Genomic DNA, 22,034 nt, shown 5'->3' with positions numbered 1-22,034 from the left:
CGATATCTTTCTTAACAGCTGTATAATTAGGTAAAATGTACCGTATAAGCATAATAAAACTGATTTCTCCTGAAGTCAAATCATGTTCAACTCTTAACGACGAATTATACACTACGGCTAAATGGGTATACGCCGTATATGTCTTCACAACATATACATCAACACATTTTTCTAATATCAAGTGTTACCTTATCTCGTCAATCCGATAATAATCACTTCAACATTACCTACTAAAGTTTACTTGAAAAGGATAAAGTATATATTCACTTGATACTCACTCGTCACCCTAAGGAGAAACGAATTAACGTTTTTAATGTGATTACTATTTAAAAATTACCACTTAAGAGGCGATATTAACATTAAAAGTATTATCAGTAGATCCTATTAGTTAACGACGGCTAATTATAATAAATCTACAATTTGAGCGTTGTTCACGCGCAAGGACGAATTTAAGAAAGTTCAACTAACAAAATAGCCCAGCTATTTCACAACGAAGAAATTTTACGCTTAAATGTTACGGAGAGCAATGTTTGCTTCTCCCAGCATGGACGATCGCACGACTCGGTTTGTCGTTTCTTCGTAATGATCTCGGCGACGTACGCGAAATCGTTTGAAAGAAAAAAATCTGATTTTATGGCGTAGTGATACGAAATTGTGTACGATATGTATGGCAGAATTGGCACGGATACACGCATCATACAAAAGGTATATGTAGATTGTGAAAATTGTTCCCACTTCCTGGCCGTGAACTGAGGCTCTCTCTCTGTCTTTCACTCTTTCTTTTTATCTCTCTCTTTATCGATTTCATTGGTCCTCTCGAGCACCGCTCGACATCGATCGTTTTTCGAGGACAGGACACGTGTCAAAATGATCACGGGACATATATCACACCGTGTATTTTAACGTCAATCCCGTGATCCTCGTAAAATATCGGAAAGCGTATTCGGTGACATTTCATCACGAAAGAACAAGCGGATGAAGTATGTGTGTGTGTGTTTTCATCGAAGTCTAATCAACTAGATTCTCAGATGAGAACCGATCGACCAACAACCTCGTTTACAAGGAGTGGGATGTGTTCAGCAATAATAATTAACCTAGTGGTTCAGTTGTTTCGGTTGGCTATTGTTCGACAGATGCTTCCAGAGGCCAGTGATTAACGGCACGTCTCGGAAACTGTCGGCCGAAGGCTATGCCTGCTACGAACACATCAGATCTACCGATCTGGATTCACCCCAGGCGTTCTGCATTTTGAAACCTGTCGTTGGCCTCGGCACAACGTGGTGCGACGTCGGGGTTGTCGTGTGCCTCAAAGTCATCATGGGAATATTGGTGGAGCTACTCTTCCTCTGTATCTTCTTACCATCTTGCCCCGATTCGTCCTCGAAGCAAACCTAAAAGTACCATTTATTTCTATTTAGAAGAGTCTTCGAAAATAATCTTGATCTTTAATGAATATGCATAATATAAAATCAGTCGAATTCAACAAGGTTAGATTATGTCGCTCACCCATGAGTTTCCCGCAGGTTTAGGGTCATTCGACAGATCGATCAAAAGATTTTTTTGAGAATCGTTACCGGTACTTCGTTGATCGCTATGCTTATTTTGCTCGTTAACTTTTCCCACGGACCGCGTATCCTCGCCTTTCTTCTTTTTCTCGTTGTTCTCTGCAAAAAAATAAATCGTTAGTAAAACCTAGACCGAATAATTTGAAATACAATATCATTCTCGATCCACATCTATACGAATATTCAACGTCCCGGAGTTTCCAATAATAATCGGAAAACGAACCAAAGCGTGCGAAAAATTTCTTTTCCGAGGCATTCACTTTGACTCGTTCGGTTCTACGGTATAGGTACTTTAGACGGATATTTCGAAAACTGGCTAAATTACGGTACCGCCGCGTAGTTCTCCAGAGTTTGTCACGTAATAATTTGATCACGAACGGTAATCATGGTTAATTCCGTTTGAAACAAACGTGCTCTCTCAGCTCGTATCTGCGGGAATAAAAGGAGAGCACAGACGCTCTAATTGTCCTACTTTTCCGTAATGTTGCCGCTCCCCGGCTGGATGAAGTTCAATATTACCGGACAATTTCCTGGGTGCACTCATAACCTTCGCCGAAGCTCTCCGCAATATCCGTACTCTCCGAGAGTTAAGTGCACGAACACATAGGTACTCCATTGCCCCGACAACGTACGTATGTGCTGTTACGGTGAATGAAATGGTACTGGTTTAAAGATTAGTCTCCGTCCTCGAGAATTTATTCATAAAAATTGTATAAAATGTCACGATGATATTACCTACTTCATCGATCGATCAAATCAAACTTCTTCTCGAGCATAAAATACATTCCTGCCAATAATGAAAGTATTCGGGACTTTTTAAAAATTTAAAAATTGTATCCACGCGAAACATCCATTTTGCAATGTCGCGTCGAATTTCCGAATCATCGCCGAAGAGATTAATTCACCTACCGTTTCTGTCCTCGGTTAACGAGGGGCTCTTATCCTGAACGTGATGAATTCTTGGATCGGCCTGGGACAGCTGCCAAGCCTCGTAAGCCGTGTTAAAGGCCTGGGCCACCGTTAGCGTCACCGTCTGCGCCATTTTTCGCTTCGGACAGAGAAACGCGTGGCACTCCATCGTCTCATTCAGATTCGTCGCGATGAACGCGAACACGTGATCGTGGGTCGCGTCCGCCGAGCAGTAAGAGATTCTAAAACGATTTTGGAGATGTTCTCGTTTAATTATATACATTTCCCTCCTACTCGCCGCTGAAAACGTTTCATTGTTAGCAGCGAAACGATGAACTCTCGAGTGCACTCCCGGAGCACATAACCGGGCCCGCGCATATACGTGGAATGTACACGTAATATGTAAATTATTTTCATCCGTGGGACGAGCAATGGCTGCCGGGAGCACCACGAATTTTCCTCGGTTACGTAACAAAGGATTACAATGAATGAAATTTTCCCGGGAAGCACTTCTAAGAGATAGAGACAGAGAGAGATGGAGACTTCTCGGAGCAGAGCTTGGAACGCATCGAATTAACGACCACCGAGTGAACGTCATACGTTAGAGCTTGAATTTAAAAAAAAAAAAGAAAAAGGATTCGCGAAAAGAACCCTTCCTAATATTAAATCTCCCGGCTTAATTCCGTTTAAACTAGATTGTGGCGGTTGTTACCGTACGGTTAATTAAAGTGGCATTACCCAGGGTCGATGCGTTACGATCAAGCTCGGTTGGGCACCGTGCGATTACGCAAAATGTATTATCGTCGGGGTGGATAAAGACTTTCAGCATTTTTCTCACGGACCGTGAAATTTCTCGTTCACCGCTTGAACTCCTCCCGAGCGTATTGTAATCTCGACCGAGCCAATTTTCGGACAGCAAAGAACCGTATCCACTGCCGTCTGATTACGACTACACGATCCACTCGGAACATTATTCTCCGCGAGCCAGATATTAAATAAGCACCAAACATCAATACCCACTTATGCAAAAATATATGATTATTATTCACGAGTGAAAAAAACATGACAACCGTATAATATCGTACGTCTATAATATGTATGTTCTATGCAGTGTCAGATGTCGATACAGCCGTTCGATAAATCATAATTTCAGAGTTGCCGGTGAACGAATAATACTACCTGGCCAGAACGGAATCGTGTAACGTTTGCCGGGTCGGCATTATTACGCGAGATTTCGAATACATTTCAGCCCTGAATATCGGATATAATGTCGGCTGACGCAACATGGGGAGGGGAAAATGTACAACGAGCTCCAGCCAACAAATCCGGTTCCGTCCGATTACAACTTGAACCGTGACAGCCGTGCATACGCGCGAAACAGGAAATGTCTGGGAATACGTTCCCGTGAAACTCCCGTCTCGTTTCGTACATACCTGTATATAGATACCTGTAGCTGATCCTCCTCCGTTGCAAGGTCTGTCATTCGGATACCCTTTAAACTCACTGCGAGGGAAACTCTTTGCAGCTTCTTGCCGCTTGCTTTTGCCTACGAACACATTAACAAAAAGCACCGTGGTTAACTTCGTTACCGCGAACTTTACAAGATTTCATCCTCTTCAAAGTTCAACGTAGGTGAATTTTGCACAGGAAACCGGTAAAATGTGAACACGGGGGAGGAACAATTCAACCCGTTGCGCGCGATTACACGTTCCTCGAATCGCTATACTCCGAGTATGTATATGCAACAACAAGGTATCTCGTCAGGGAGAAGCTTTCAAGAGACGATGCTCCTGCACTTCGAAAATAACGGAAGGAGCCGCCGTGGAAAGTGCTTCGGGGTGTAAGACACTCTCCTCGTCGTCGAGAAACGTTTCAACCCGACTACTGTGCCGTTGTTGTCGGCAAAATTGCACGGATAGTGTTATAAACAGCATATTTTTAGAATCCCTGAAAACGCATTGTTACGTCAGGAACATGGTCGAATCACGATCAGTTTGAATTTACATGTGAGCAGGATCGTATACACACAGGTCACAAATATGGGTGACACGTAAATTGCAAAAGAGGTGGATTATTTATCGTTATTAAATTTTTGCGTAAAATTAAGATCGTAGAATAATTTAAAACAAGACCAACGGCCTCTATTAGCTACACGCATATGTATATTTTCGATAATTTATGACTTAAAAAGCGAAATAAAGTGTGTCTGACTACGCACGGCCATTTTCACTGTGGCATTCAATGTGTTAAGGAAGAACAAAAGTTGCGTGGATTTTTCGCCAGCCTCACATCGCTGCTATGGTACTGTACATTACGGAACAATTTGAAAGTACACTTGGCTTCTTTAAGGGATCATCCCCAGCACGGAAGTTTTCGAATCTGTGTTTACGACCGTGTGAGCGATAAAGACTGCCAGATTTAATTTGATCTGACCGTACCGTGACCGTTAGTGTGAATTTGGCTTTACTGTCGTCGACCAGCTTTTATTTATTTCCTCCGAATAAGCTTTTACCGAATTGTCGAGCGAAAAATTGCTCAAAAGCAGACGGACAGAAAGAAACGGTAAGTTGATTCCGCGAAGAAGGAAATATATCTTCTCGGGCAGCGGTGAACTCGGCGTAGCACTTTATGGTAACGTAATCGCGAACCTCGGAACGGACTAAACGACGCGTTTAAGGAATCAGCTCGCCCGAAGATTACGTAAATCCGCTTAAATCGCGAATGTCGTACGAAATTGGAAGACGGTCGTAATCCCACGCCTCCGAGACAAGTCCCCGTCCGAAACAGGAATAATACCTCGGTGGAAGACGTATTCGCGAACACGCCCTTTGTTACGTGGTAATAAACCATAATGCAATTTTCACGGGAAACGCAATTAAAGAGAAATGCAATTATTCGCGGGCAGCGAACGGAAGCTGCGATGAAAAACGAAAACGAAATGGTTTATTATACCGGCACGCAGAGGTTGTACCGTAGTTAACGAAGCTATGAACCCAAGTTAGTTTCGCTGTGCATGACGAAAAAATGTTGCACGTCCATCGTAGGGATGCCGAAAAAATACCGTTCAAACGAATACAAAGCGATAAAACACAGAAATGGCTTGGAAAGGGCGGGCAGTAGAATGAAAAAAGTAAAGGGTGAAAATGTTGCGGGGTGAAATTGAGAAGATCCAGTAGTAAATTCGTTGCGAACCGCCGAGTGGTTAGCCGCGGTAAGGTGAGTTCAGAGGCGGCGAGCTGAGAACCTTTATCGACCTTATCAGAGGCAGCATAGTTTACTTCGTCGAGAAATTAATGAGCCGGCTAGGACAGGGAGTGTACGGTGAAGAGATTTATGCGCGACGCGAACCGTCGAGTTCTCCTCGTTTTTCAGAAACACTTCGATCACGTTCTCGTAGAGAGGCGATTTTTCTCGGGACACGATTTTCATTCTCTTTTAACGCGCGAAATTGGATACCCGCCGCGATACCCCCGCCGATCGATCAACCGTAAAGCGATTCTTCCTGTAATATCGTTTCTCATTTTTTCTCGTCTTATGATCGATCTCGACAACCCATCTCGCAACTTCGCCGCCGCGAAAAAGCATAGATTGACAACGGCAGGTGCTTGATACTTGTTTTCTTTTCATAAAACCACGATACAAGGGGACAACCGTAAAAAAGCACCGAACAAATTCGGCGAAGATTGTTTCTGAAGATTTATCCTGTGAATAAATATACTTATATATATGTATATATATATACGTACCATCGTAATGACGGTCTTGATGGCTTCCGCCGTCGCCTCTTCGCTCGAGGGCGTCTCGACGAGGGTGCTGCCCAAATATTTGAGGGTGAACCGAGCTTCGGACGTATCCTCGGATTCCTCGTGCGTCGTGCCCGCAGAACCGCTACTCTCCACGCATTCACGACTATTCGCCAGTGCCCATTCCTCGCATAGTTCTGGAACGTTAACAACGATCATATTGAAATTCGTCTGGCTGGTGTTTCCTCGATAGGTATTTCGTTAACTCCCCGACCGGTAGTGAATTGCATTTCTTTCGAGTAACCACGAGAATAGGTATATCCGTAGTTTCTTTTCTATGCGAAATTAATGCTTCGAGAGACACGTAACGGGTCGTCGAATCGGTAAACACGCGATGTAGATGGAGTGGGAGACACGTGGTGCGACATTAATCCCTGGTACGTGCAACTACGCGAACCAACTTCATTCTCTGACCGCGTCGTATCGAGAACACGTTGTGTACCAATCATAGACGATGCGTACCACTCGTCACGACTGCACGATACACAATTTCGTCCATTATGCAGCACGTCTCTATCGATCATCCGAGAAACAATCGATTCTACTCGAGGGTATGGAATTTTCGATGGTGTACCTTTATTGTCTTATAATCGAGGGGGAAATTATTAGCGATCCATCGAACCCGTCGAATCAGGCCTGTTTCTTTGAGGGATTCACCGTCTTTCGAACTCCAAAGGACGATCGTTTCATTGAAAAATATCCTTTAGACGGAAACAATTTACAAACAGCTGGGTAGTCTCGGGAATCGTTTCGGGAAATAGTCATTCGCAGCTCCTGGTATCGCTTGGTCGAACCTTATCGAACTACCCCCAAGTTCCAGAAGTAGTCTCTGTCTAAGGAAAAGAGATCGTGACGGGCGACAAAAGCGAGAATTCCTTTGAGAAAACGTAAGAGTTTCATAAGAGTCGAACAAAAGTTCTTCTTACTTTTGATACCGAGAGCCGAAAGAAAATCGATTCCACTACTTTCCAGCATCGCGAACGGCGTTACCCAAGCGATTCCCAGGATCCCGCGACGAGCTTTTCATAGAAAAGTCACGAGTTTCCGAAAAGAATAAACGAGGCGGAACGCGTTCGAATTAACTTTTTATTTCCTGTTTCGCAGTGCTGACGAAACAAAGAGAGAGCCCGCTTGTCGAAACACTCGTCGAACGTAGGTCCGAAAAATTTACCCTCTTCACCCAAGGGATGAAGGGAGAGGGGTGGGTTCTTGTCCACTTGAATTTTTCTCCGTCCAGTAATTACGTCCTTCAATTTCGTTTCGGTCCAGACGTCGCCCCAATTAAGTTTCTCGCGCGGTTTTCCCGCGTTCACGATCCAATTAGACGATCCCGACGATTGTTTCGATGTCCAACGATACCCTTTGTTCTTGAGAGCTCGCACAAAGGACCGAAACGTTCATTGAAGCAGCTTCGCGGTGCTCTCTTTGACGAAAAACTCGGAGTCTCCACGCCGACAATTCGCAGAAACGCTTTGAAACGCGACTGTCCAAGGAATCTTTTGTTCCCATAATATTGTAATTTTCATTCAATTTTCTCTACATTTTCTATTTAATAACCTTCGGCAACGTTTAATCAATTAGTATACTATGCACGATGCAGTCGTTAGGACGCTTCGTAACAATACGCACATAGATATATTCGATTGAAGTTAAATATAAAAAAGATATAAAAGCTTTTAATTCAGCGAGATTCCCTTCTCCTTTGCGGACGGTCGCGACCAGCATCTCTCTCCGTAACATTTCGAGTAAAAGCACTTTCGGAACGTGACGAGCTTTCTCACCCCCTGTCGCGTACTCGAAAGAATTGAAAGCAATTACGGTGTGTTTTCAGCAATTAGTACGCGGCTCGGTACCTAGCGCCGTCTACCGTAGTAAAAGTACGCCACTAGCAGATCTCAAGGCACCCCCCGACACTTCAGCTCGCTGAAGTTTAATTTCGCCGAAGCAAAAAAAAAAAAAAGAGTCCGCTGCTTTTAAATTACCCATGCACGACAGACGGGACACGCCCTCGCGAATGGACGGATGTATCGAACAAAACTCGAGTTAACGGCAATACGATTGATTTGATTATTCGATCGGCTCGTTTAAATTCAGCAATTTATATCGACCACCGCCGGACAACACGAGAATAAAAGAAGAGAACAAGAGAAAGTGGAAAATAGCGAATCCAGATTTCCCGCGATCCGACCACCGGCGGTGAACCGCAAATTAAATCTTCGTCCGGACCTTTTACCGCAAGATCCACGCCACGACTCAGCGATTCTAGATTTATCTTGCTTTTATTTCCAGATCGGCTCGCTCGATACACGCTCTCACTTATAACGGGGAAACGCGGGCGCGATCTTTGCCTTTCTTTCTGACCTTTGATGAAACATTAATAACTATCTGTATGTCGCAATTCCGACCGATGACGTTGTTCTAACTGTATTTAATCGACATAGAGTATACTCACGCTACCAGCCATTTCCGACGAACTAATTCGAAACAATTGAAACGCATAAATTTACAGCTCAATGTCGATTTCAGTTTACGACACTTACAACGGGGGACAATTATTATACAATTTCATGATCGCGGGGGAAATAACAGGCGTGTGTGCCGATACCGTTTATCACAGTTCATTCCCTGTCCGTTGGTATTCACGGTTCCGTTGATAAACGCATTAATTCCGTAGCATGCCGCATTAATTAATAATTGAATTATCTCGTCTCGCCTCCGGCTATCGTTCAGCTTGATCGACGAGCATGTCATTAAATTTTTTATCGAACACATTGCCGATTGACTTAACAAGACAAGTTAATAATCATAAAAGTCAATCGTTTATAAATTGCACGATGATGCTAATGCAACACTAAGAAAATCAGACACTAACCTTTCTACACAAAAACAGCAAGATGTTCCAGTGTTTTACTTGCATCTCGAGAATCAGAGGAGAAATTTGTTATCTCGAACAGCATTCAGAAGGGACAAGGAACCGTACGCAGTAATTCGTATACAAACGACCGAGAGCAAACAGTTCCCTCGGTGTAGTGCAATCGGCGATGCTGAATTGCGAGAATTCCCAGCAAAGCCTAGACCTAGACAATCCCTTAACCCGATTGTTTACATCGAATCCTGGTCAACCAAGGGTCTGGGGGAGGAGCAACGTTCGATCAGATTCTGCCCTAGCTGCAAATTTCGATCATTGGCTCGGCAGAAATTAAGCGTTACTTGTGTTTCGCGAGTAATCATGGTAATAAAAAGAACAACGGAAAGAACGTTCTGACATACTTTAAGTGTAACATTCCGTCTAATACATCTCCAGCATTCTCGTGCGTTGTATGTGCACCTTGGGTCACCGTTGAACCGTTCACGGTTAATCAAGGCGTAAACGGTGCCGTTTGAATGCTCGCGAATGCTTCCGAAGCAAGGAGTTTAGCTGTGCCCCGTCCTCTTGGAGTGCAGCGAAGGGGATGAAAGTAGCGGTTGGCAAAGCCAAGAAAGGCGGAGGTTCGATAAACTCGAGATCTTTATTTCCGGCAAAACGAGTCGACGTAGTTGGATAACATTAAGCTTTCAGAGTTTTTTTTGGTAGAAAGCGAGGTGGACGACCGACAAACTCGAGATACAAGAAAACCAGCGGTGCTAACTACCATTCCTTCTGTCTGGAATAGGTGTGTTTTTCAGTGACGTCCGTTGTGTACGTACGAATTTATTAATTGCGCCGACATTTCATGTTTCTCCGTTATACCAGGATTATTGTCCAAAGAATAATGACGTGTAGTTGGGCTATTCTTAGGAGGCCAAAGGTATGTTGACGGTTCATTCCCCCTGATTATGCGAGTGGAACAAAAGGCAACGAGCTCCGCGCAACCGAAACAGAGATCGGCCGTGTGGTCTCTGGTGTACATTTTAAAGTCGCTTTACCGACAAGCCAAGACGAAATTGCGCCCGGAACCTTGCAAACAAACTCGCTGCTACGCGAATAATTAAAAGATACGCTCCGACCGGCTGGATAGTTTCCAGTTTCTCCAAGAAAGAGTTTAACACTTTTCAGTCTCGCGATTATCTCACAGCGCTAGGAAGTACCTGCAATTGTTTCTTACTGTCGACAGCCGAGCTAAACTTAAAATCCATGCTGACGAATTTCATTTCGGCCGAATCACTTACTTCTTGTCACGAGATCAAGGAGGCCCTCTCTGACAGAACAGGCTTTCGGGCGTGAAAGGAAATATCAGAAACATCGACGTGCGAGAATGCTTTCCAAAGAAGATGCTCGCGGAGAGGAAAATAACGCTGTGTGCCGATCACGTCCGAGATATTTTTCTTGCACCCCTACTAGAAACCTTTCCAACCCGAAGAAAGTGTCAATTACTTTTCTCTGTCGAAAAGGTCGGTGGACCTTAGAAAGGAAGGACCATCGAGGGACAACCGTGAACGAAAAAGACAGCATCCGATGCCAACTGGCACGAAGCAATCTCTTTTCCTCCAAATCCTACGAGGATATCCCAGCGAAAAGATTTTTCTACCTTCCCTCGAAACCCGCGCGGTCCCTTTCTAGGAGAATATGAAATTTCGCGAATAACCTGCGGACTTTCAGCTTAATCCTGTTTCAGATTAATCGCGGATATTCGTCGGAAGTTTCCGATAAGGAACGTAGAGTTTCGTGAGGGTAAGAGCCGAAGGAAACGGGGGAAGACGAGAGAGCACTCTTTTTCCCTCTGTCTCGACCGTTTCGATCATCGAGATCTTTATTTGCATTTATTCCCCTTCGCTCGACGACCAACTTAAGCGGCATAAAATCGCCCCGTTCCTTTCCCGTCTCCTTATTCCTCTTTAATTGAAATGGAATTAACTTCCAGCCCGCTGTCCGGCAATTCAATTTTATTCAAAGCCATCTCGACGAACAGCAGGCCGCCACGACATCGTCGCGACGTACCTCCATTGGCGATGACTTCTTCCTCCCTGTAGGTCTCGTTCTCATTTACCGTGATTTACATGCAAAGCATCGTGGCGTGCGTGCGGAACAACAAGCTTGAACTTTATTCCTGTTTCTTCGCGGAGGATGCCTTATCGACCTCCTCCAGCGCACTCGAGAACGTATAGAATTCCCTGTGCCCTCTTGAATTAAAACCGAAACCCCCGTAACGTGAATTTTTAACTGAGTTCGACGGAACGGAGCACGAACCCATTGGATCCCATCATGAGGATATACAGGTTGAATATGCCACCGGTGGTAAATGTATCTCGCGGATGGGGAGTAATGGATCTCCCTTCCTCTAAAGTGGATTTACATTTACGTGAACCTTGCGACTCGGTGGGGTACGCCACCGATGGAATAATAATTTCAACGTCGAACCCTCCAGTTGTATATTCGGACGGAAATACAGTTCACGAAATTACGAAAAACGATGAAACGAGGGACGAACGAATTTCAATTTACCATGTTCTTGTTCGTTCCACTAGAGACCATTAGATAAATCGGTATAATACTGGCAATATCAGACGGAGTTCGTACATGGCTGGGGGTGAAGCCGTATTGCGAGAGGAACGTTCGTATCGCAAAGTTCAATCTTCGAGTGTGTACGGACAGATGGTTTTAGCTTTGCGGGCAAATCGTGTTCTCGCAAAAGGACCGAACCTCTGCGTGCACGTGTGTTTTTTTTTTCGGCGGAAAAATTGGATCGTTCCGAGAACATATTTAGTTCTGATTTCACGTATCCGATTTACTGCAGTCTGTGTTGTATTTATTTCGTTCGATGCTGTTTAATACGCGATATCGGCGTTTCAATTACACGTTTCACCTGATACAGCTAATTACCAAGCGTTTATATGTAACAGATGTTCTTCGATATTTTACCTCATCGTTCTGGATTAATTTCTGTTTGTCCGATCGTCTCCCCCTACCCGAACGCGCAGTCAGGGGAAACTTTCCGGCGGGGATTCGCCTTCGTCTCCTCCCCCGTTCCGGAACTTTCCAGGTTTCCCCGGTAACCTATGAATCTTCGATCCTCGACATTCGTCGCTCGACGCTGTCGCCTTATTAACCGTGTTCATACGCCAGAAAGGTTGCCGGCGGTAGAACGGGTGGAAGTGGCTATGTAACTTCGTCGAAACTAATCCTATGGGGAAACTGGGAATGGTTATGTTGAGGTTGAACAGTCCGTGACGAATCCTATTACAGCGAATGGATTACTCGGGGATGGTCTCTACCCTCTCCCTCTCTCTATTCCGAATTCTATCAGCGGACGGGATTATTTGTTTTTGATGCTCACGCGACTTGCTGGGAACAACGTGCCGCGAGAAAAGGTTCGATGGATTTTATTCGCTTTTGTTTTTAACGCGACTGTCGAGCAGAGGAACACCCACGCGAATATTCCAGTGTGGACGAAGTTTAGATATTCCAGCTTATACATATACTCTGCATACGTAGTGTAACACAAAATTGCACAAACAAAAATTGCCAATTTTCATTTCATCGCATAAAATATCTTCCAATACGTAGTTCCACCATCCAGAAAAATGTCACAGGTGAGGTCCAATACTTCAACCGACAGAGTGCTAGTGTCATTTTCTTTAATACATCAAGCGCTACGCGAATAAAAGAGTTTCTTTTCATTGTCCTGAAATATTACAGTTTATCGACTTGTGACACTTTTCTTGCAGGGTTGCAATATGTGAAAGATACATGTATACGAATAATTAGCTTACAATTTGGTGCGTTCTACTTCCAGTTAGAGTTTACTCGTGAATACGTTCGCGTCCAGAGTAAAAAATCAATTTGCTTGCTGTAATTGTTCGCTTGTGTACAAGTTCTGTTTACTGGGTCGCTATTGTTCAATCTGGATGTGTACGGTGAAGGTCTAACAAATGGTAGAACTCTAACCGGTCGAGCAGAATAATCTAAATTTATTAGTCCCATGATCTTCGCATTATTCGTTCGACTATTAATAATTTTCTATAGATAATAGAAAACAGAACGAATCCGTCTTCCTCGCGAAAACATCTGTACGAACACATTCTTTTCGCTCGAGAGGCTTTTGATTACCAGTTATAGGTTGGTGTTTAGGCGAAAAGAGCTCGTTCGCCGACGCTGTAGCGCGGTTAGTTGGTCAACGGGATGCCAAAACCGCGAACGCGATACCTAGAAACGATCCCTCGAGTCGACCTAGCTACTCGTAAAAACGTTTATACCGGTCGTTACTCTGCTCGTTTTTCGCCTAACTTCCCTTCCTTCGAGCGCTGTACACAATTCTCGCTCCCTCGACTCGGCTCCGACGTGAAACCGAGAGACTGTAAATTTGGAAAATTTACAAGAGGCTGCGAGCACGAAACGCGTTCCCGTTGCCACGATAAATATAAACGTTTAACGAGCCCCGACGACCGGCTACGGATTCGCTCGATTCACGTTTTATCTACGACCGCTATTAATTTTCAATGTTCTTTCCCGTCCTGTGAATAACGACCGGTTCGTGGCCTAATACCGTGCTTTATCGATGCACACGGTTTCGGCTATTTGCCCGCGCAGTTACGACGTTGCCGCGGTCATTAATCAGTCCTCGGGTGCCGGTGTTTAATATGACTCGTGTTCCGAGCTTAATTAATGCTCGAACGATAGTTTCGTGGGGGCACGCTTCACGAGGAATCGTTATCGACGCTCCGCGACGTCTGGAAATTACGATAAATCGTGCACAGTTGAGGGCTTATTTATGGAACGATTGATAAGTCGAAGATACATGTACAATGGCGCGTGGTATAAATCCAAATTGGCCGAGGAATCGTTGGTAATTCGAAGCGATAGTAACGAGCGTTTCGAGCAGGAATTTCCTCCTTTATACGATGAATTTCAGCGTTTCACCAGGGAACTGATTTTTCGAAAAAACAAAAAACACGTCCAACCGCCACCGTATGTTCAACTTTAGCTGAATCGTGCTCGACGGAACGTGTTGCCCGCACGGTAACACGGCCAAGGGACAAAGGGATACGCTTAACCGTGGCACCGACTTCGTTTAAATGGAACTAAACGGCTCGCCACTGCAGGTTCGCCCTCGTCGGAAACAGTTAAGCCTAGCTCGATCGTAATTTCGCTCGTAAATCAGAAACCACCGAAACTCCGTGGGCACCCCGCGATCCTGTTCAGTTTTCGTCGGTCGGTGGTTACCGGTGCGCTTTTCCCTCTTAGTTTTCTCTCGATTCGGAAGTCGTGAAAATTCATTTGCCACGTGCAAAAGTTGCACGTCGCGTGACTCGCTAAACTATGCAGTGTCGGGCAAAATAGATCCAAGGAAATGTGAACATTTCAAGCAGTGAAAAGCAGACTTAATTCATCAGATGATACGTCGTGATCGATCACGATCTCGCCATAATTTTAACAAGAAACCTCGATACGCTGAATACAAAACACCAACAAATTATCCGCCACTGTCGAAACGATCGAATTACAGGAGAATAACGTTCCTGAACGTCAAACGTCGACGTGGCGGCCGTCGACACTCTCCTCGGACGCGAAGAACCGACGATGTTTGCATTGGAAATGCAGGCAAGTCGAAGACACAAGTCGAAAGGGGAATCGTCAGAGGCAACGAGTTGGCAGGACGCCAAAGCCCATACGTCGAACGCGTGTCCGTTCACCCCTGGAATAACCGTGCATCGGCTAATGCTAATACATGGAACTGTGATCCTTTGACGGCTCTTCCACCGTGAATCAAGTATTTTCCCTTCTACACGCTTATTACAGGGGAAGGCTTGTTATCGATGCGTGCACCGACACCGTGAACACGAGTATCGCCGGGTCTCATGGCGCGCAGGGGATTGAAATCGAGTAATGCGTCTAGTTTCGCGTGAATTTTAACGAACGCAGCCCCTTTGACCTACCCATGATCGTCGACTACTCTTCTTCATCCAGACTCACCGATCAAGTCTACTTGGTTTGCTCGTTTATTCGATCATTTCGTGATTCGAAATATAATTTAATTTAATTCTTACGGGCTAGAAACCCTATTTTACAATATACGATTGAGAACGTTCCGGCATACAGATGCAACAAATAATCAAATTGAATGGAGGTGAGATGTAACAGTAAGAAGAATAAAAAATAAAAAATAAACAATAATAACTATTCCATCCTATCGTAGAAAATACTATTCAAGCCCAGAATTATTTCTGTTGGGTTGCGAAAGTATCGATCTTATCGTTCCAATTGTTTACCATAATGCAAATTCTAACGAATGGGTTTGTGTTATTCAAGCGAGAATAGAGGGGAGATGGCCTGAACGGCATACGTGGTTCTCGTGTGTCGAGTGGGTTCATTGGAATTTATCAGCGAAGTGATAAAGGAATTGTTAGTATGCCCATGGATGACTGTATACAGTTCTCTTCTTGCTTCAAGAGTCTGAATATTAAGTTTTCTCATTACCGTGACAATCATGAAATACGTCCTTTCAAACTTCTTTCTATGTTAAGAGTCTTGTACTATTATACAGTTAGTATAGCAAGGAAACAGGCGGAAAGACGATGTCATGCAAATACATAGTTAATGCGTTCTCGCGAGACCCAAGGGTACTGTTGATCGTGTTAAAACGAATTTCCATGCTGGAAATCTCAACGAAAAACCCCAGGGGATACCGATAGCGCAGACACGAGGGAGCTGTCATTTAATTTGTATTTAAATCGGCTTCCGAAACGTTTCCCCTCCGTTCTCCTGGGTCCCTTCCCGAGCAACCGAAACGCAATCGTTCGCATCCAGAGGCAGTTTTCGATGCATAACTCTATCGAATGATCGCCTGAACGATCGTAAACGACGCAAAACATCTATTGTTTTCCCTTTTCGTCATCCACGTGTCTCTCGTCTCGACGCGAATTAAACGAAGAATTAACGAAACTATTCGAATGGTCGATTCCACTTGGGAAAAGTATCTAGGATATTCGTCGCAAACGAAAAACTCGATGTCTATTGCAAAATTTCACGAATCACGGCATATCCAGTGAACGGCGAGAACAGTTTTCGAGGAAATTCGGCCGGATCGATTCTTATCGCGATGCATTGCAGCGGATGTTATTGCTCCGTTAGGTACAGGCAATCGTGCAAACGAATCTTGTTCCCATGCACGGGCGGCAAACAGCCCTCGTAACGTGGATACAATTCGGCTTCGTGCCTCCGGCGACGCGTCTCCGACAAACGTGTACGTAATACACGTATACAACCCTTTCACGACGTTACGAGAGACGGTAAATTCGAGTCGAACTGCCGTCGTTCGAATACGATTAAAACGTAAACGGTTCGAGGGGAATCCGTCTCGAGGAATTACACGGACGACGGAACGACAGTCGTCGAGGAATTTGGCTGGTAAGCGGTGTAGGACAATTATCGTCGGGTGGTTCCCTATACACGTTCGCGTGGTCGTATTAATACCGACGAGAAACGCAACCGCCAATCGGAATTAATTCGCGAGACGGACGAAACTTAATGGAGGTTAATACGAGGACTTAAAACGATCGACTGGTGCGCCAGACCTTGTCGAATCTTCGATTCTTTTCTCGCAGTCGTTCGTTTCGGTTCAATGAACTTGCGTGTAATTTTTCCCCCGATTGTCGAACGTCGCGAGCCGAATTGACGTCTGGATGGAGAGTTGATCGATGCGGTGAAAGAGAAAGTAAAACAGATATAAAAACGGTAATACGTAAATCGTCGACAATCGACAGACAGTTCGTATAATATCGACGGTAAAGTCATTTGAATTAACGTCGACGACTCGTTCCACGAGTAGCAGAACAATGAATATTTATTACGGCTGGAAAATCTACTTTAATGGTGATTGGAAATACGGTTTACGTGTAAGTACTGTTCCGCCGCACGACGTTCGTTTTTTAAGTAGCTTCGATCGCGGTTTTCGCCCCCCAGCCAATCGATTCTTACCTCGGTCCACGAGGTAACAGGTTTTGTTTCTCTCTCGGGTAGAGAATTCAAACTTTTTCCGCCGTACGGAAACGACCACGGTTCGTTACCGTGAAAGGTTTGCAAAAAGTGCCGCGGCACACGCGTTCGAAAGAACCATAGGAACGAAACTTCTGGCGCGACGCGACGGGGGGAAAACTTGATTTTTCCCTGGAAATATCCGGCAGGTACGAATTATGTGTTCGTGATTTTCGCGTATTTGCATCGCACTGTTCGCTGCCCGGTGTCAGGCGCAAGAAAACACGGCAGGTAACGTGGAATGAATAATGAAACGTTTCGCAGCGTATCCATCTCGAAATCCACATACGTTTTTAATAAAGCTACTCGCGAACAAAGGTTCGCCGCTGCCTGGGGCATCTATAATTTCGTCGCTGAGAAGTATACGACACAGTGTCGCGGAAATACACACGCGACAATCTCTGCTTTCCGTGTATATTTAAGCACTTTGCACAGAGTGCACCGTGGAAAGATGCGAATATTCGAAGCATGCATTTTAATCGACTTAATTTGATAGCGACGATATAAGCCGCTCGACGGTATCCGGTTAAACGGATTCTGGGAGGCAGCCTTTATAAATTTCATAGAATGTTTCAGGATCACCCCGTTGGCCGTAACGGCTAACGCGCGCATAATTGTCCGTCGATCGCGGACAAAATGTTTCGAAACGAAGCTTCGAGAGCTTTATAGAACGAAGGTGATCAATTTATCGGGGACAAATGGACCACCTGTCTCTACCTCTCTCTTACCCCATTTCTGCTTTCCAATGGAAAATCGGAATGAACCGAGAGCAGCCTAAGTTACGCGTACTTGCCACCCTCGATATAGATTTCTGCATCGAAAAGCACCTGCCGCAGTCGCCTCGACACTGCTCCAGCTTTTCCCCAATTCCCGTACGATTCACGGATTCTTGAAACTCGTAAATAGAGCGCGAATGCTCCCCTGTCTCGTGTATACCGGAACAACCTCGGCGAGAATGCATGTAATCCCGACTAATACCGTTCGAGTGGGGGGAACAAATTCGGGAAAGTTTGCCACGCAACCGTTACACGTTTCAAACTCGTCGCCGATATATCCTTTCGTTATCGGTGCTTTTTATAAAATTGTCGAGTTTTCAGTCTCGTGGCTCCACTAATTAATTACGGGTTCGATGTTGGCAATTTTTAAGTGGACACTGACAAGAATGTTTGCAAAAGGTACACAATTTATACGTTCCCTGGCACACGGATAGTCTGGAAGGATGCAATCAATCCGTGTACCGCGAAACGTATAATTTCTCGAAGCTCGTCGCCATCCCGATACACTTTGGTTATTGGCAATTCCTTACCGTCGTTAAACGTCGTAAAAATAGAACCGGTTGTGTTCACCGGTAATCACAACGATACCACTATTTTCTTCCAAAGACCCACCAGCTACCGCTTGTAGTTTACGTTTAGATAAATTCATTAGCATTGGTTCGATCTCGGATCTGATCGCTGAACCCTCGATACACAGGCGTGTTCCACGTCGAATTACTTACTTCCAACCTGTCGATTAAAAGGTTCCCTCGAGCCAGACGGAAGCACGTGCTCGACGAGCAGCCACTATAAAAATAACGAATCGCAGTCGGGCATCGAGAACGTATTACCATATCTAGCACGATACGATTTTCGTAATTCGATTCGACAGAAGATGACAAAATACATATAGTTCATATGCTCTCTAGACGTTCCATGGAACGGTCCCGAAGAAAATTCCATGTTCATGGACGGAGGAGACATTAAAAGTAAAGTTGAAACATTACACAAGGCTTGGCTCGCGTTAACGGTTAAATTTACCAGTACAATGCAAACCCACGGATGGAGATCTCGGAAATTACCGAGACACCCAGCAGCCACCGGTCTTCGTGATCCAGCTGCCGCAATCCTAACAGGGCTTTTCCCTTTAAATCCCCCGACGAATTTCAATGACAATGGCCAACCCATTTATTCCGGCGGCACCGAGCCGTCGTGCCAGCCAAATTGTCACCTGCGACAATTTCGAGAAACCTTTCGAGAGCGTCAAATATCGAAGGAATCGAGACGTTAGATTCACTAAAATCCCCGTTACGTTTCGGAGTAACATTCGAACGGAGACTGATCTGCTACAGGATTGAAACGATTCCTAGCATAAATGAACGCGACACGCAATTGCTGGTTAAACTTCGAGTTACGGAAAAGGTAATTAACTTTGTCGTCTCTCGGGGACCCAGTTGCTTCCGTTGGTACTCGGGGTGAAATTTGAGCAACGTTTCCCGAGGGTGGCCCGCAAGAAATTCAGCTTCTTACCCCGAGAGAACGTTCGGAAAACTTAATTTTATGCTCCGTTTGTCTTATCACGGACGCGATTAGAAATTAAATTGCCATTTGTACGAGATGTAGCGTAAACGCACCGACGAATGAATACCTAAAAGATTTTATAACGATTAAAGTCGAATTTTAAATAATAATAGTATGAATAAATATTTCGCACGTAAAAATTAGTTTTGCTAACATCTATACCTTTTTCATAACATATTCATTTCAACTTGAATAATTTGAAACATGCAGTTAATTAAATTTAGAAGAAAAAATACAGCTCACTTGTATTTGTATATAATATTCATTCGCTGGTACGTGTTTATTTACTAGTTCATCTACCCTATACGAAATGATTTCTCGGTATGGTTATAAATTCAACATGACACACGCAACCTGTATTGTATAATAGATACTCGTTCGGGATGCAAACGCATTGGTCCACGAGAGGGTAACAGAGAGAGTACGTATCTCGTCTGGCGAGTTCGACTGCTCGTGTTCTTTGATCGTGGCATCGAGATGCGGCCTGTGCCGTGCGATTATGCAAATTTTATGATCAATAATCAGTGCTCCGAAGGAGGTCACATTGCGCCTATAACACAGACACGGCATGCATTACCATAATCTTAAACGCGAGTCTCTATTACGCCGCTTATTGCGAATAATCGCGTTAACTGCCGCGTTGCCGCCGCCGCCTCGTCTCTGTTAACGTTTCCTGACATTTTGCAGCTGCACGCCGTTACCGTTAATCTTCCGAGCGAGTAGCAGAACGCTGCCCGGTAAATAAGCTTTCTCGATTCAACCCCGGGCCAAGAAAATGTAATTTTCGTCAATTATCACGTCCGACTAGAATTTCAATTACGCCGATACCCAAAGCCTTTGTAACATCGTCCGCAGAGTTCGCCGAACAAATTATTCCTTTGGGATTCCACGAAACCGTGGAATATCGTCGATCTTCCTCGTCGATTCCGATACCAAATGGTGAAAGTTTGAATGTTTCTGTCGCGTAGTTTAGTTCAATGTTTCGACGAATCATCGTGAGTATTCGTCTACCGTTTTTGTTATTAAATCTCTAGCCGCTGGTACGTGCGTAAACGCGATTACGATTAATCAAACATTCGATTTTCATCAAACACTCTATAATTAAACTAAACTGAACAGAAGTACGAGAGAGAGGATTACCGTGAAAAAATAGAATATCAACATGCACCGATGTTTCTACCACCAACTCTATTTCCTTTCAATGACAAATCACAAAAAGAAGAGAATCTACAAGCGGCTCCAAGACCATTGGAATGTTTGGAAATAAGACTCATAGGTGACTCACTTTTGTGTTTAGAGCTGCTTTTCCACAGACCCTTGAAGAACGACATTCTGGCTGCCCAGCGCAGCACGAGGTTCAACAGATCCAGTGCTCGATACGAATCTCCACGTCGTCAATCTCACTCGCGAAACGCGGTACGATCCTCTCGATCTCAGTGACATGTGATGTCAGTCGAATGTAATTTACTTCGACGCGATACCGTTTACACGCGTCTAATCGTGACGGAAACGACGTCAGGACACCGACGAATAGTTGCCTGAACTCTCATTCTCGCAGGAAATTTCGTGGATTTTAGCGACGAGAAGCAACGTAGAAACGGAGAACGGATTCTCGATGATCCTGCAGGAGAGAGCTACGTGGAAACGTGCTGTCGGTAGGGCAGTGCGCCGCGATGTGAGCGCGTCCGTGGGCACGGGAGTTTATTCCGCTCCCCTGTCGCGTACATGCGCATCCCCATCCCAGGTTCCCATTCCCATTCCCATTCCCATCCCTCCGTTCTCCCATTCCCCACCGTGCTGGTCCTCCACCCTGCTTCCCCGATTCCGGTTCCGCTTCCGAACCGGATCCCCGTCGAAAGGATAAAGATTATTTTCACGCATTCGCGGTCCGCGTGTTGCGTTATCCGTCCTTCAAATTGTTATCCAAAATATCTCCGTTCGATCGGATCGTTCGGACGAATACGTTGCCAATCGATCGTAGTATTTTTTCGACCGAATATCCTTCGTTCGCGTTATTGCTATTTTACGTTTCAACCTGACTTTCTTAATCAGTTTCGAATGGACATACTTGTAGTTTTCGTTACGTTTGATCGATGATCCATGGGGTTTTAGCGGGCAGAAGCTTCGGATTCCCGGAGCCTAATTTCATGGAAGATGGCCCCTTTCCGAAACTTGCCGAAACTTCGTCGTGACTGTCCGCGTGGATGATAACGATCCCCTCTGGAAGTTCTAACCCGATTTTCCTCTGCTCCCGTTGTTCCGCATTTTTGCACCCACTCGGCCGAGACGGGATCGAGTCGGAAATTAAAAGAGAGAGGAAACGTGTCCGAGAGATTCGCTGCTCCAACGTTGCGAGAGAAATTGTTGAGGATAAAAAGAAATGGCAGAGAAAGTAGAGACTGATTATGTGTCCTTTCCCGAAAATTCGATCGACTTCGAATAAAGGGCGAATAAATAAATGCTCGAGACG

The 22,034-nt window shown here is 44.8% G+C and overlaps 1 protein-coding gene across 1 annotated transcript; it reads right to left on the bottom strand.

Annotated features, from left to right (window-relative positions):
• Positions 1-1,080: 1,080 nt before the first annotated feature.
• LOC107187837 (low density lipoprotein receptor adapter protein 1-like) lies at positions 1,081-20,895 on the bottom strand. Its single transcript, XM_015576015.1, has 6 exons — positions 20,850-20,895; positions 6,221-6,414; positions 3,908-4,020; positions 2,475-2,716; positions 1,507-1,664; positions 1,081-1,391 (listed from the first exon to the last, which is right to left on the bottom strand). Exons 1-6 carry the CDS (start codon positions 20,893-20,895, stop codon positions 1,197-1,199), a joined length of 948 nt encoding a protein of 315 aa, XP_015431501.1. The 3' UTR covers positions 1,081-1,196.
• Positions 20,896-22,034: the final 1,139 nt, after the last annotated feature.

This window comes from Dufourea novaeangliae, unplaced genomic scaffold (genome assembly GCF_001272555.1).
Source record: "Dufourea novaeangliae isolate 0120121106 unplaced genomic scaffold, ASM127255v1 scaffold112, whole genome shotgun sequence".
NCBI classification, from domain to species: Eukaryota; Metazoa; Arthropoda; class Insecta; order Hymenoptera; family Halictidae; genus Dufourea; species Dufourea novaeangliae.
This window is presented reverse-complemented; position numbering and strand designations above follow the sequence as displayed.